The following is a 15,948-nucleotide window of genomic DNA, read 5'->3' as shown; positions in this document are numbered from 1 at the left end:
CCTTCATCCAGGACAGCTTGCCACTGAAGAACATGCTTTGGGTGTGAAGTTCTAACACTATAGGCCTGACATTGCCAGTCTCTGAATCCAGGCAAACCTGCAGGACAAGGTGGATTCTCACATATTCTGTACTGTTTTCTGGGACCATTACAATCCCTTGCTTCAGAACCTAGCCTAGAAAAGACAGTACAAATAATCAATTTTATCTTATCTTTATGTTAACAACTACTCATTTAAAAAAAATTAAAAGGCATTAAATTAATAAGGTATAATCCTTTATATTAAATCTACTTCTGACAACGTGGACGTGTTAAATGATTGCTAATGGTAGGAAATCCGTATGCTTATTAAAAACTATATATTTTCCTATCTTCAATCAATTTAACATCTAAAACACATGAGAAATAAAAGCCAACTTGCCATGGAGATAGAAGAGTAAAGGCAGAGGCTGGGGGCAAAACAGAAAGCCTATGATTCCTGTGAAGGAGTTTGGTTCTAACGTTTTCACATCCTTTCTTTAAAATTGCTTGTGAAGGAATCGGGCCACTGAGCCCACGCCAAGAGTACAAGTATAAAACTGAAATGATTTCTCACGCGCTTTCCTGGGATCACTGCAGGAAGCATGGGGTTTAGCGAGCAGACCCTAAAATGCTTCCTATCTGCACACGTGCTCAGCACGTCTTCATTTTTCAACACTACTCACTTATATTTACACTGATGGTGCTCTCCTTCCCTCCCTTCCTGAAGTCCTATCACCTTCCTGCTTTCTCGCAGTTCCCTTAATTGTTGACTTACTTTTGCTAACGCAACTCTCCTTGCTCATTTAAACACCACAGTTTCTTTGATTTACTCAAGAAACCACTCCCATGCAACACTGAATTCTTTGTTCTTAGAAGGGTGGTCTTATTTTCCTCCGGGGGAGATTTTATATCATTTAAACAATTTAAGCGATTTTCCTGTTGTCTAACATGGGGTGGGGCTTGAGGGGCTTCTTCTGCCTTCCAACACTGTTTATCAGTAAAACCTTTGCCTTTGGAAATTGAGGAAAAAAAATGCCCTCCCCCAATCCAGGAACTTTGCGTTTACCCAGGACATTTGCGCTCTCGACCGCTGATCCCAGAACTGCACGTTCGGCTACAGGGGCTCCACTCGCTCCACTCTCCGGCCACATGTCCAGGTGCTGAGGTCCTGCTGGTACATTCTCCAGCCTTACACCACTATTCCAAAAGTTATGTCTTAGGTGAACAAATCAGGGCACAACGGAAAATCATTCACTGGCCTACAGAGTCACTGGAATTGCGATTAAATCACGCCTACGAGAGCCCCCCCCCAATTGAAAAAGAACGAACATAAGTTGGCACTTCTTTCTTGTCATAGTGATATAATGGTCCCTTCTCCCAGTTCTCACGTCAGATCACAGGGTCTTGTTAAGAAAACAGCACACACAAACTCGCACTACAGCCCTGAGAATTCAGTACGTATGACAGAGATAGGGTGAAGAGGGAAGTTGGGGTGGCACAGCCACGAAAGGAAAACTAACACAGTCTAAGAAACAGAACAGTTTCAAAGGGACAAATGACCAAAGCACAGTCAAACATAAGAATGGAAAATAAAACCTAAAAGTTCTTCCATGAATGGAGTGAAGCAGACATTTTAGCAAACTTAGCAACTGTGATGTGAAATGGTGGTGGTGTTTTTTCCTTGTAATTAAAAAGAAAGTATGATTTAATTTTAGCATCTTCCTTTATGCCTTCTTTCTTTTTTTGGAAAGAGTTCCCATCAAATCCAAACATTAACATCACAGCAAGTTTCCTTTTGAAAGTCATTTCCTTAAAAGACTTAGGCAATTCGATTCTTTGAAATTCCCTCATTTTCTTCCAGTTAATTCAGCAGCTTATTTTGTATCGACTAACTGAGAAAGATTAACTATGAGAGAAGAGAAAGGAATGTACTCATTCTCTTGTTTATATTTATATTTTCATTCACTTTAAACAAAGGCAGCCAAAGAGGCAGTTTCTGCGGCCACGAGGAATGGGTGCCACGACTTGGGAGGTAAACTATAATAATTTCTCTTTATTTCTGAAAAATCAGATATATCATGGTCATGGCAAACATGTTACAAGTAAAATTAACTGAACAAAATCATGTTGAGATTAATAAGTGAATATTAGCAAAATTCAGATTAATGACTGTATAATGATGGGGTTGAACAAGCTGATTCCTCCAGACCTAAACAATTTTCTGCACTTAAGGGCAACATGATTTATAAGGGATTTTGCAGAAATTACAGAAACACTCTAATCTTCACATTTCCCATTTCAAAACGTGAATGATAATCGGATACCTAATGGACTTTGCGGGAGTAGAATGAAGCACTAAGCACAATGCATAGCCCATACTAAGGGCTTAATAAAAGTTAACAATAATTAATAATGATAATGATAAATTGTATGTACTGTTATCTTAAAGTCATTAATAAGTTTCCAGAAGTCTAACCAAAATTCTATTCATTCTGATCTTAACTGATCCATATTTCTTCAAATTTATTTTGAGATTATGTTTTCAAATGTTGTTTTTAGAAGGGAGAATTTAGAAAACTATGCTACATAGTTTTGTGTGAGCCCAGTTAAGGCTTTTCTAGGCAATAAAATAATGACTTCCTGCAGATTTTTTCCAATAATGTCAAATTTTAAATTCAACCTCTTTTCGATTCAGGAAGTTTTAAATCTATGCTTTAAAAAAAAATCTCAACAACTCAGAGTGCATTGATAGGCACACTACATGGAGATTTTGTACGAAGCTTGTCACTAAATTGAGATTTTGTGTGAAGATTCAGTCTGAAAATTGCAGAAGAGGGGGAAACACGTCCTTTTAAACAACTTAGCTGGCTTTAAGGATTAACAATGTAATGCCATTCATGAAAAAAAAAATCCCACATGAAAGCTGTCAAACTTCAGTCGGTCAAATTGTTTTGGCCTATTTGAAGGGTGTTTATGTTTCCCGTAGTGCATATCATAGCTCCTTGCTCAGTTAGCAGTAAACTGACATTGAAAGCCTGGGCTAGCATTCACAGCATCTGGACTTGCACATCATTTAAACCAGACCACATGGGGCAGATGAAGAGGAATGGAAACAGATATACGAGCCAAATTTGCGTACACCAACCAGTGAAATGTAAAGAAAGCATAGCATAATATTTAAAGTTCATCACCTTGCAGAGAACCACCTCTCTGGATGAAACCATGGAGAACCTGCCTTTGTGCCTTCTAGGTGGTGTTGTACTTCAACATTGAGGAAAGGGTTAAATGTTTTTGTTTAAATTATTATATAACTTATTCCATTTGTTTTTTATTTAAATTATTATATAATACATCCCATTTGGTTTATATATAAAATGATCCTAATGATGCTTTTCATATATTTTCTGGCAACATATTTTGCTTCATTTGTACTTTTGAGCCTCAAAAATTATATTACACCTGGTTTAAAAAATGAAAAATCTGTCATATCTACTAATTCAGTCTGATTTATGCAAATGCTAGGGAAATATAAAATATAGGTTATTTCTGGGACAGTACACGACCTAAAAAATTGACTGTATTTCCATTCTATCAAATTTCTGTGTGGACATGTCTGGGAAGTTCATGAAAACATCAGATTGGAAGAGGTCTGTGAAGATGACAAAGGGAACATCACTGTCTAATCAATCTTCTTGTACATACATTGTTGGATGAGAGGAGGACAGAAAGCAATAAACTCTCTACATATGCAAATGTGTGAGTGTAAGGATATTACAGTCATTACATTTTCAATAAAGAATCATGATGGTAAATTTCAAGAATCTCAATTTAGGGAAGTAAATAACTAAATATATTATGTAGAATTCTTCAAAACAGGCTAAAAACTTTACTAACTTTGTATTTAACTTTCCTTTCCCTTCCCCCAATTCCTAGCAAGTGTTGTCAGTGAAAAAACACACATTTCTCGGTTTTTACTAAATCATTTACCCACTCTTTAACATCTCTTAAATGTAAATGTAAACACAGATGAGAGTATTATAAAGAGAAGAGGAGAAGAAAGAAAACAGCCTGCGTGTAATTTGGAAAAGGCTGTGTAGACATTGTAGATAAATCCTTATCTTTACAATTACTTTGAACCATAAAATTCTGTAGGCAACTGCTCAGCCTTGATTATATACTCTTAGACGAATTAGTTATATAGCTAGATTAACATCACTATACATTATAAAAAATTACAAAATTACACAATTTTGTAACAAATTATAAAAAAAAAAAATCCCAGGGGCGCCTGGGTGGCACAGAGGTTAAGCATCTGCCTTCGGCTCAGGGCGTGATCCTGGCGTTATGGGATCGAGCCCCACATCAGGCTCCTCTGCTATGAGCCTGCTTCTTCCTCTCCCTGCTTGTGTTCCCTCTCTCGCTGGCTGTCTCTCTCTCTGTCAAATAAATAAATAAAATCTTTAAAAAAAAAACCTAAAAAAAAAAATCCCAGTTTTGTTTCTTGGTTTGCAATGTACCAGGCTAGCAGTGTTTTGTGTGAGGTTGAAAGCATTCAAATATTTTAACACTACAGCACTAGTCTGTAGAGTGTTGGAAGCTATTTCCATGATTGCTTCTACAACAGCTGGAACAGATGGATATTTGAAGAAGCCCACATGGCCTGAGGAACTGAGAAGTCCATTAGTTATTTCAATACACAAAGCATTACAGAACCACTAAGAGAATATTGTTAGCACAATTAGAAGGAAATAAAAACATTTTACTTTTGATGAGCAATTACAATTTTGATGGCTACAAGAATAAGTTTATTTTAGAGACCTCAAGAATGCAAATCATTCTCATAAAGATCAGATGAAAAAAATAGTAGAAAAATATTTAGGACATCAGTTTATAAAAATGAAGGGATTTTATATTGCTAAAGACAAACTAAGTAAGACGAATGGGTTGTGTGATGTTTGAAGAAATACGGCTGAATACTTGGTTATCTTTGTTTATTACGGTTTCCATGTTTCAGGAACGATAAAAATTATAGCTGGTGCAGAGTTTTATGATTCCAGCGATAAATTACTCAACATAATACTGTGAGGCTTGCCCAATAAGCACACGTTATTGTACTTTTGTGTATAATTAAAAAAAAATAAAACCAACCCAGATTCTGACTCTCCATATAAACTCACAGAAAAACATCTGGCACGGTCCGTAGACAACTGGCTGATAATTCACAGAAATTCCCTTTCAAGAAACCATTTTTCTATTGATTGTATCTAGTGATAAGACATTATTCTAGTCTTAAAGATATTTTGTACTTAAACAGTTATACATTTTTTTCTTTAATTGAAGAAATCATAGAAGTAATAAATGACTACATGCTTTTGTCAGACAACCCAAAGTGTCTGGGAAAATAATTTTATTTACCCTCAGCTACCCTACTGCCTTCAGCCATCAAGTCCACTTCCTTCTCAAGAGATAACTACTGATTACAGTTTGGAGTTTATATTTTCAAACCATTTTCTAGGAGTTTAGGAATATATACAATGTATGTGTGTATTCATAACATTTTTGGGGGTAAATATCAAAGGGTATCATAAAGTATTAATTTTTCTGACATGCCTATGTATTAACCACCATGTCTTTTAGATCTTTTCAGTTTGCATGTATATGTATATCTACCTCATTCTTTTAACAGCTACATTGTAACCATTCCTCAGGTCATGATTATTTGCATTGTTTCTCATAACTCACCATTGCAAACTGCATTCTTACATAAGCATTTGGGGGGGTGTGTGTGTGTGTGTGTGTTTACATGTACACACATCTTTGTGAAACACGTGTATTTCCTTAGCACAAAACTCTAGCAGTGGAATTGCTGAATTTCCATTATGTCCATTTTTAAAAACAATGTACTTTTAAGATAGCATTCTATATAACTTCATTGTTTTCATTAAGGAATTCACTCCAAGTAAGCTTTATATTGTTGTTTCTTTTTAAATTTAATAAACATGTATGTTCTTCAGAGGCAAGGTTTCTGATCTTATATCTAATGAGTAAAGTGATTAACCATTCCACTTTCCCTTTACAGAATAAAAACTAGAAAATAATGTAAGCTATTGAACGGTTATCTTTTGATTAACTAACACTATATAGTTAGATGGGATCTACCTCCTTCATATTCTTCAAAAGAAAATTATTTTTCAACGGCAATAATTTTGATATGAAAATCAAAAGAAAATTCACTTTTCAATAACAATAACATTGATATGGAAATGGATACTAATAAATTTTCCTGTAAGTTTATGAAACACATTAAACAACTCAGACAGCCAAATAGTTACTAATCTTCAAAATGTCTATTAGAATATTTTATTTATAATGCTTGAAATGACAAGGAAAAATTATGCTAGTGTCTTTTCTGAGACAATGTTTTATTACTGAAAGGATTCATCAGTTCTGGAAGACTGACCTTTTATGCTATTATTTGTGATCATTTACCTATGTTTCACTTAAATAGTAAAAATAAATTCATTTTTTGGTTAAAGTGACGCACATATCTTTCGATGTTCTCATAATCAAAAATAATAAAAAATAACTGCATTTATGTTAACAAAACAACCATAGATTTGAAAAGATATAAAAGTTAAAGCTGAAAATGAATGAAATACTGAAAAATTTTTATAGGTTTACAGAAGGTATTCCACTAGTATTAAGATGGATACACAAATAACTGGCAGAAGAAAATGCGAGTTTCTTGAGTTTCATTCCACATTCTTAATTAACGTGAGGCGACTCAAATGACTTACCTTACCAGTGTCACAATCAGTTCCATCCATCGGTGGGTCTAGCTTGGTTCTGCATTCTTTCTCACCCTCTACCTTGCACCACAACCCTGTGCAAATAACATGCTGAAAACAAGGCCATAATAACTAATAAGGAGGAGGTATCACTTTTTTGAGGTGAAGTCAATAATTTCTGAGAACGCTATTTTGATGGAACAACAGAAATTGTTTGAAGAAAAATATGCTTTAGGTACTTTTCATATAAACTTATAATTAAAATAGCATATGGCTTATGTATAGTGATGAGAATATTGATACATTAAAAACAGAAAATCTGTTTAATACATTTAAATATCTGTATATTTCTTTAAAAAAAACCACATGTGATTACTCAGGATTAACGCTACAATAGGAAAAGTGTACGCTAAAAACCATTATTTATACCATTCTGTGAACTAGGCTGGAAGGAAAAGTGATGTGTGTGTGGCATGAATTTAGTGCCTGCTGCTGTCCTAAAGCCTGTGTTCACTTATGTTCTGCTTTACACTTAAAGGCCATGGTTAGTATTTCATTATTTCATAAAATAGCCTTGGCCCTTGACACAATACAGACTCTGAATGGGTATGTTTTTGTTACCAGTCATTTTTACCTCAAGGCACACAGGACACATTCGCATTTCATAGAAATATGAAATCCATGAAGGGTATTTAAAGGTGATTAGAGTAATGCATAGTGAAGATGACTGTGTTACCTATCGAGACACGTGGAGAACGTGGAAGAAGATCGATAAAGAGAACAAGTCATGGCAATGTGAAAGGCACAGTCTTGAACAAGATTTTAAAGTGAACAAGATTTTAAAGATTGAAGAACCAAATCTCGAATGCTACGAAGGGTGAAAGACTCTATATTTGGAGGGAGAAAGAAGCCACTTAGCAGTAGACCAGCAGGTTGAGAAGATAACTCTGATGGTATACACAAAATAGACTAAAAATCACTGCAGAGTAAAAATTAGCTTATGACCCAAATCTACTAAATACTTTGGGAAAGATATTTAAAACGAATGTTGTAAGCAGCCCAGTTACAATTCTAATACTGAATTTGTCACAAGGCCGCAAATGATATTTTCCTATTCTTTCTTCCTTTAAAAATATAGATTTCTCTTAAAAATTATATAATGTATGGCAAGAGTGGGATATATTCTATTCACCTTATTTTATCTGCTATGATAGCTTTTGCACTTCAAAATACTTCATCCAAATATACCGTGTTATATTTAGGAGATGATTTAGCTTAACTTATATGTTTTGTTTGCACATATCGTTTACCAAAAATTCGTCCAGGGATTTATTTTTTAAAAATGTCAATGTCTAAATCAAATTGCTTCTCTGCAATATTTGAGACTCTTTCAAATAAACAGATAGGTTGTTTATCAACTACTTCTGTGCACACATTTATATTTGAATTAATGGATCTCTAACCTAAGAATTATAGTTCCCAAATGTATTTTTCCCCTTAATACCCTTCTGTTCAGGGTGTCTTATAGTCATGGGATCAAATGCTGAATTTTCCAACAAAGAACAATTTTGCTTTATCATGTGTGTTCAATAAAGCTTAGCTGTATTGTAACATGAGTTATGTTTGTCAAGCTCATTAGTTAACAAATGCATCTTGAACAAAAAAGCAAATCTTGTATACTGTAGTTTTATAATAATACCAGCTTATTGAACACTGTTGGTGGTCTAAATTCTGACCTTCCACCATTATCTGCTATTCAAAACAGCAGGTACTCTAATTGATTCCCACTTGAGGCACTGGGAGCATAAAAGCAAACCTGGCAGCTTTTCAAGAGAAGCACAGTCATGTAGAATAAATCTCTCATAGAGAGAATCTCTTCCCCCTTTCTGTTCTGCAGGTCCAGGGATCTTACGATAAGTAAATTACAACTCATTCTTAAAAATAACTCGGATTCAAGATTTCACACTAAACTGTCAAAAAGTAACACAAGAAATTGTTGAAGATGTGTGAGATGAGGGCTGATATTAAGCCCTTTCTTAAGATAGTACAAGGATACTATTAAGGGGCAAGGGGCATCTGGGTGGCTCAGTCGATTAAGGGTCCAACTTTTGATTTTGGCTCAGGTCATGATCTCAAAGTCCTGAGATCCAGCTCTGCCTCAGGCTCCCACTTCGCGGGGAGTATGCTAGAGATTCTTTCACTCTCTGCCTCTCCCCCCTGCTGGCACATCCAGGCTCTCTCTCAGATACATAAATAAATATTAAAAAAAAAAAAGATAATAAGGGGCAAGAACCAAATACTGTATGTTAGGCTAGAGTCAAATATTTTCTGCAACTTAATTGCTGAAAGCACTTAATTTATCAATTAAGGAAAGAACTTTAAAACTTCCAATGCTTGCATGGGAATCCAGGACAGAAAGGCACACCTTAGCTTTTCCTAGAAAACTAATAAATAATAATGCAAAATTCTTTTTAAAAATTCTTCCATAATAAGAAAAGACCATTAAAAGCATATAATAGGAATGTGGATGTTTATCTCAAGTAGGCTTTCTAAAATGTTTACAGGAAAATACCATAGAGTTTAAATGAAATAATTTAAGTGGAAGATAAATCGTCCATGTATAAAAATCATAAATTTTATCTTCAAAGATAACCTATACTCATATCTTTCTGTACAGCAAATAGTTACATTAAGATGTTCTGAAATTTTTGTTAAAATAAAAAAATCTTGGGGCACCTGTGTGGTTCAGTCGGTTAAGCATCTGCCTTCAGCTCAAATCATGATCCCGGGGTCCTGGGATCCAGCCCCACAGTGGGCTCCAGCTCCGCGTTGGGCTCCCTGCTCAGCGAGGAGTCTGCTTCTCCCTCTACCACTCCCCCCTCACTCCTGCTCTTGCTTGCTTTCTCTGTCTTTCTCTCTCAAATAAATAAAATCTTAAAAAAAATTAAAATTAAAATTAAAAAAATCTTCAGTGCATACATATGGAAGTAACAATTAAATCTTGTACATGTAACTCCTTGTTCTACCACTTATATTATCTTCCAAAATACAATGTCAATAACTTAACATTTGGTTGCAAATGTAATTCAGTATGGGATAATATTTTTAAAAACCTTCGTTTCCATCACAGAACATCATAGTACTTTTAAGGGTGGAAGAGAAGAAAAGGGGGGAGAAGGGTATTTTAAAACACAGAAAACTAAAGGAATAATGTAAAGCAGAATCTAAAGGAGTAATAAAAAGCAGAAATCTAGTTCTTTGTAAATACTAATAAAATTGAAAATTAAAGAAAAAAGAGAAGGCAAAAAAAAAAAAAAAAAAAAACACCAAAAAACAAAACAAAACACAAAAAACAACCCAAACCCTACTACTAGGAATAAAATGAAGGTATAACTACAGATAATGTCAAGTTTAAACAAATAAAATTACATGAACAACTTTATGCCAATAAACTGACAACTTACATGAAATGAAAAGATATTTTAAAAAACTTACTAAAAACTTACTAAAATGGACTCAAGAAGAAAAAGAGAAGTAGAACTATTCTGTAACCATAAAATAGTTAAAATTGATCATTAAATATCTTCCCACAAAGTATACTTCTGGTCCCAAAACTAACAATCTTTCAAAAAACGTATATTGTCAATTTATGTAAGCTCTCTAGAGAAGAGGGAAAAAAGGAACACTTTTAAACACACTTACGATACCCAAACTAGACAGGGGTTTCAAAAGGACATGAAAATAATAATCTACCTTATTTATGAATCTAGATTTAAATATGTTAAGCAAGTTTTAACAGATTAAATCCGGCAATGCATTAAAAAAATGCAATGCCATGACCAAGTTGTTTTTTTCTTCAGAATACAAGGTTACTGTAATATCAGAGATTTGATGAATGTAATCAAGTACATTAATGACTTTAAAATCTATGATTTCTGTATCTATGGTATAAAGCACATAATGCAATTCAATATCTATTCATTAAAAAAAAAAAAACTTAGCTAACTAGCCAGTGAAAGAAATGTCTTCACGATTACTGGACACCTATGAAACTCTACAACAAACAGCATAAAAAAGAGTGAAATGTTGAAAGTTTTCTTTTAAAATTAGGAAAATGGCAAAAATAGCAACTTGGCACCCACATCAGGAAGTGAGTACATGGTGTATTCAAAGTGGCAAGAGGAAAAAAATAACTGTCAATATAAACTCCTGAACTCAGCTAAAATTTTATTCAAGACTGACAGTTAAATAAAGAGTCTTTCAAGGAAACAAAAACTGAGTATTTACCACCAACTGATCTGCTCAAAAGGAACTTCTAAATGATGTATTTCAAGAAGGAATATGATCTCATAGGAAAGGACTGAAAAACAACGGTGAGCAAAGAGACTGATAAAAATGAGGATAAGTCTAAATAAATGTTGAGTATGGAAAGCAACAATAATTGGATTTTAGCCAATATTATAAAACCTCCTCATAGTGGGAAAAAATACTAGAAATGTAGCTCATTTACATCTCAAAAAACTTTATCCTTTAATAGAGAAGATTTGGTCCCGGGCAGTCAAATAAGCTTGATGTTTTCTGTTTTCCCTCCTCTACTCCAAATACTTCAAGATCCTTCCTGGCCGAAGTTGAGTAGCAGACATGGGGAAAAAGGCAGTCCAAGCCCAGCCAACAAATGAAGCAGCAAACTGCAAAGGACGCCTGAACAGAACACATCAGAAAGTATGAAAGAGAGAGGGAAGGAGTGAGAAAAGATTAGAGAAAGGAAGACTGTCAGTACCTAGTTAATGAAGCCCCAAAGAAAAGAAAAAGGATGTAAAGTAAAAAGGAACTCCGAAATATTTCAAAGAAAAATGATCCAGAAATCCCTAGTATGAAAGAGAGAGAAAAAATAAAGATTCCCCTTCTGCAATGGTGGAGTCAGTTCCCCAAAGACTAACCATCCTGCCCATCACAACCATCAGCTGCGGACAGAATACAAAGAACAACCTCATGCTGGTTCTGCAGAATGAACAGAGGTAGGTGAACTTTTTAGGGGAGCTGAAGGGACTGCCACAAGTTGCATTTACCAGCTTTGCAGCTTTGACCCTACCGTGGGCTGTGGTCATCGCGTGACATTGCACGGCTAAAGCAACAGCGAGAAACATGCCATCTTTTCAGATTCGTGATGACAGAAACAGCTTTGGTGAAAGCTGTCAAAAACGGATGGGCCAATCTCAAAAGGAAGGGAGAGAAGCCCATCGTCAGCTGGCACCTGACCCACACATCCAGAGAACACACTCCCTACAGGCCAGATGAGGAAAAAGTGGACTGAAGATACGAGCTGTTGTCCACAGTAGGTAAGACAAAGCTTCCGGTTTGAATCTAACACTTAATTCTCTGGGGAGGGGGTGGGGGTGGTGGATGATTGGGGAGAGGAGATACTCTTGAGAGGACTACAACAAAATTCAGAGTACCTGCAACAGGGGTCAGCAAACTTATTCTATAAAGTGCCGAAGTGTATATATTTTATAGGCTTGTGGCCACATGGTCTCTGTTGCAACTATTCAACACTGTCTGTGTAGCTTGAAGGTGGCCAAAGAGAACATATGAACAAATGGGGGTGACTGTGTTCTAGTAAAACTTTATTTACAAAAACAGGCAGCCAGTCTCGAGGCCACATTTTGTAAGAAATTAATGTATTAATAAATAATGTGTTAATGTACTCATATTGCAGAACAAAACCTGTCTATACAAATATTCATTTACAAATGATCAGAGTACCCTTATTCATAATAGCTAACATCCCAGATGTCTACTAAGAGGTGAGTTAATCGAGAAAATAGGTTATCTACCAGTGGAATGCTATTTATCATGAGAGAAAAAACTGATTCCTGATACACATAAAAACATATGAAGAATGTATGATTTTTGAATGCAGAGGAAAAATATGGTTTCTCTAACAGGAAGTGGTAAAGGAGAAAAAGAGGAAAAATAGAATATAAATATGAAACACTAACACAAAACAGGCTGACAGAATAAAAATCTCAAATAAAACTAATTTAAATAAATGCAAAAATGTTAAATTAGCTGATGAAAACACACACACACACACACACAAACTATCACATTGGTTTAAACAGAAAAATAGAAAATCTAGCTACTCCTTATATCCACACCCATAGTTATATTTCTATCTGGAAAGGCTGAAGATATAGGTATGGAAAATATTAGCCAGGATACAAGTTTTTATGCCAGACAAAATAGATTTTAAGGCACAAGTCATAGAAAAATGGAAAAGGAAAAAACAGATCAAGCAAATGAAAAACTGTAAATCAACATTATATGATATATATAGTTTTCTGCATGAATAAATTTAAAAACAAACCCAAAATGTCTCTGGTGCTAAAGAAATATGATTTAAGCTAAAAGGAAGGGAAGGTATCATATAAGAATTTAATTCCAAAGTAGGGAAGGATGTGTACGAGAAAACAAACAAATAAAAAATATAAACAGCACAACCTTCACGGGAGAATTTGATGGATTCATCTTCCTCAAAATTAAGAGACAAAGGACAGTGTATAAAAAGTTAGCACACACACAACAAACACACTGTTGGTAAGGCATAAGGAATTTTCACCTAGAACATAGAAAGAACTCCTGCAAATCAGCAAGAAAAAGCCAGAAAACTGAAAAATGGGTGAAAATGTAAATGGGTAACTTACAAATTAGGGACTTAAAAAATAAAAGTCCATGTGAATAAAAATTCACGGGAAAAAATGAGTTCTAAAAAAAGAAACGGATGGATTATGCAGTCAAGTAAACTGCCATGAAAGTCCTCACAGACTAGGCAGCGTTAAAGCTTGAAGAATAAGGTGAAGCTGTGATTAGAATATAACACATTCAGAATCAACTCCTGGTAGTTCTAACCCACCACAGTTTTAATGATCTTATAAGAAGGAAGGATTTAAAATTTACAACTTCATCAATTTTGACAACATGTTTTATCAGCGATGCTGTCTTAGTTGCCCTAACAATTACTAGCCATCGAGGGCTATTTGATGCCACATCTTCTTAAGTCCAAATTCCTATTGCCTCTGGACTATCACAATGCCAAATCAGAGACTCGGCCTTCTAGAATTCTTCATAAGCGACCTCATTTCAATGCCAGCCTCTTCACTGGATCAAATGAGAGGTTTTAGAAGTCCATTGGCTTTGATGTACCAATTCAATATAAGAAAAATGTGAAACTGGAACTTTCCTCATTACTTTTTAAAGTGACCATATGATTTGATGAAAGCAGAAAGTTTCCTATTTGATAAAATATACATTTAATTCACTATGTGCCTACTCCAAAACCAACGGCAGATCCTTAGGTTTCCTGGAGTTCTTCAGATTTTAGTACACTTCCTTCTCACTCAAAAAATGCAACTCTCATGCAGCCACTCCTTACTGTTTCTAGGGAAACACCCATACCTCTGAATTCTGAGCCAGGGTAAGTAAGTCCAGGAAGCTACTCTGATGACTTGATGCTGTTTGGAGCTGGCTCAGCCACGAGATGCCAGATGGCCCAGAAGTACCAACTGCTTAGGACTCAGGAACCAGCCACCAAGAAGTTAGCACATTAAGTCAGAAGAGTGAGCTATTATTACTGGAGGTTGAGTTGTTTCACAAGACTTTAAACATTGTCTCTATGCCTCAACAGATGCCTATTCCTTTAAACATTTTGCAGACGTAAGTTACAATCCTAAGGGTAAATTTACACCATTAATTAGATCAGCATGTATCGTTGGAGTCTCTAGCGCTTGTGTCTCTAGTGCTTGTGTCAAACTATATGTTTATACATATGGAAAACCCTACTTCTTAGCTCATTCAAATATGATGGACCAACTGCCTTTGTCTCTAAGATTCTGCCAGAGACACGCATGTCGCAGAGTTGCTATGAATCTTCACTCCATGCAGCCTGATACTTATTTCTAATTGATGGGAAATGGGATGATCATAGGGTGCCTGATTAATTCACATATAAGACCTGAAACATAAGCCTTCTGTCCTTATCGGCTGGTTTCTGTGCAATCACGGAGTTAATACTGAATAACATTTAGGGGCGCCTGGGTGGCGCAGTCGTTAAGCGTCTGCCTTCGGCTCAGGGCGTGATCCTGGCGTTGTGGGATCGAGCCCCACATCAGGCTCCTCCGCTATGAGCCTGCTTCTTCCTCTCCCACTCCCCCTGCTTGTGTTCCCTCTCTCGCTGGCTGTCTCTCTGTCAAATAAGTAAATAAAATCTTTAAAAAAAAAAAAAATACTGAATAACATTTAGGTCATCGTCATGCTATCTTGGCATATGATATATCCAAGACTTGACTATGAGTGAAAATTTAGAATCATTACTCCAAAATTCAGTTGATTCACTTCTTCATTTAACAAATATTTATTGAGCACTCTTTTAGGTGCCAGCGGGACAGTAATAAAAAGAACTGATAGAAAATTTCTTTGATGTTACCAAGCCTGTCTTCTAAGAGACTTGTTTTGTTTAAAAGGCTGGATGACTGACTAGTAGATGTGGTGACTCCACGTGTATCCACATGTGTGGCTTAACCAGGAGAACTCTCCAAAATTCTACACTTCACAACTATTTCCCTTATGTCTTTAAGTTATACCTCCTGACACACGTTCAGGGATTTCCAGAAAACGCCAACTCACAGAGTACCAAATTCTGTGGGAAAAACAAGTCAATTACATATTCCCAGACTTCCTTTTACTCCCGTCTTCTGCTTTTTCATTTCCACTTTGAAAAATGTCCGAACTGAGCCCTCATGATCTCGCTTTCTCTCGGTTCTGTTCCTACCAACGGATGTCTTCCGAGCTTTACTTGTTGGTTTCTCCTTATGTTCCTCATTTCCAAATATGGTAGTCAGCAGCTTCTCTGTCTCTCCTTTGTCGGTTCCATTAAACTCCTTTCCTGCTGTAATCATCTAGCATCACATCTTCAATATCACCTACTTATGGATGACTTCGGCATAAGCATCTATCCTGGACCAACTTACAGCTCTAGCTGGATGTTTAATTAGTATCTTAAACTTGAAACTTACTAAAACTTCATTCCAGGGCATTCTGCTTTCTCTTTTCTCTTTCCATATTCCTCCCGAGATAAATGCATA

The 15,948-nt window shown here is 35.6% G+C and overlaps 1 protein-coding gene across 2 annotated transcripts in view; it reads right to left on the bottom strand.

The window, feature by feature from the left end:
• The window catches only part of ADAMTS19 (ADAM metallopeptidase with thrombospondin type 1 motif 19), a 224,024-nt gene that overhangs the window by 81,148 nt on the left and 126,928 nt on the right, over positions 1-15,948 (bottom strand). For both annotated transcript variants that reach the window (XM_044387367.3, XM_057307094.1), the window contains 3 exons: positions 6,818-6,919; positions 1,087-1,217; positions 2-174 (listed from right to left, as the gene is read on the bottom strand). In XM_044387367.3, the coding sequence (XP_044243302.1) occupies positions 2-174; positions 1,087-1,217; positions 6,818-6,919 (406 nt within the window). The remainder of the gene's footprint in view (position 1; positions 175-1,086; positions 1,218-6,817; positions 6,920-15,948) is intronic.

Source organism: Ursus arctos, unplaced genomic scaffold (genome assembly GCF_023065955.2).
Source record: "Ursus arctos isolate Adak ecotype North America unplaced genomic scaffold, UrsArc2.0 scaffold_5, whole genome shotgun sequence".
Taxonomy (NCBI): Eukaryota; Metazoa; Chordata; class Mammalia; order Carnivora; family Ursidae; genus Ursus; species Ursus arctos.
The sequence above is the reverse complement of the archived record's forward strand: the minus strand, read 5'-3'. Positions and strand labels throughout refer to the sequence as shown.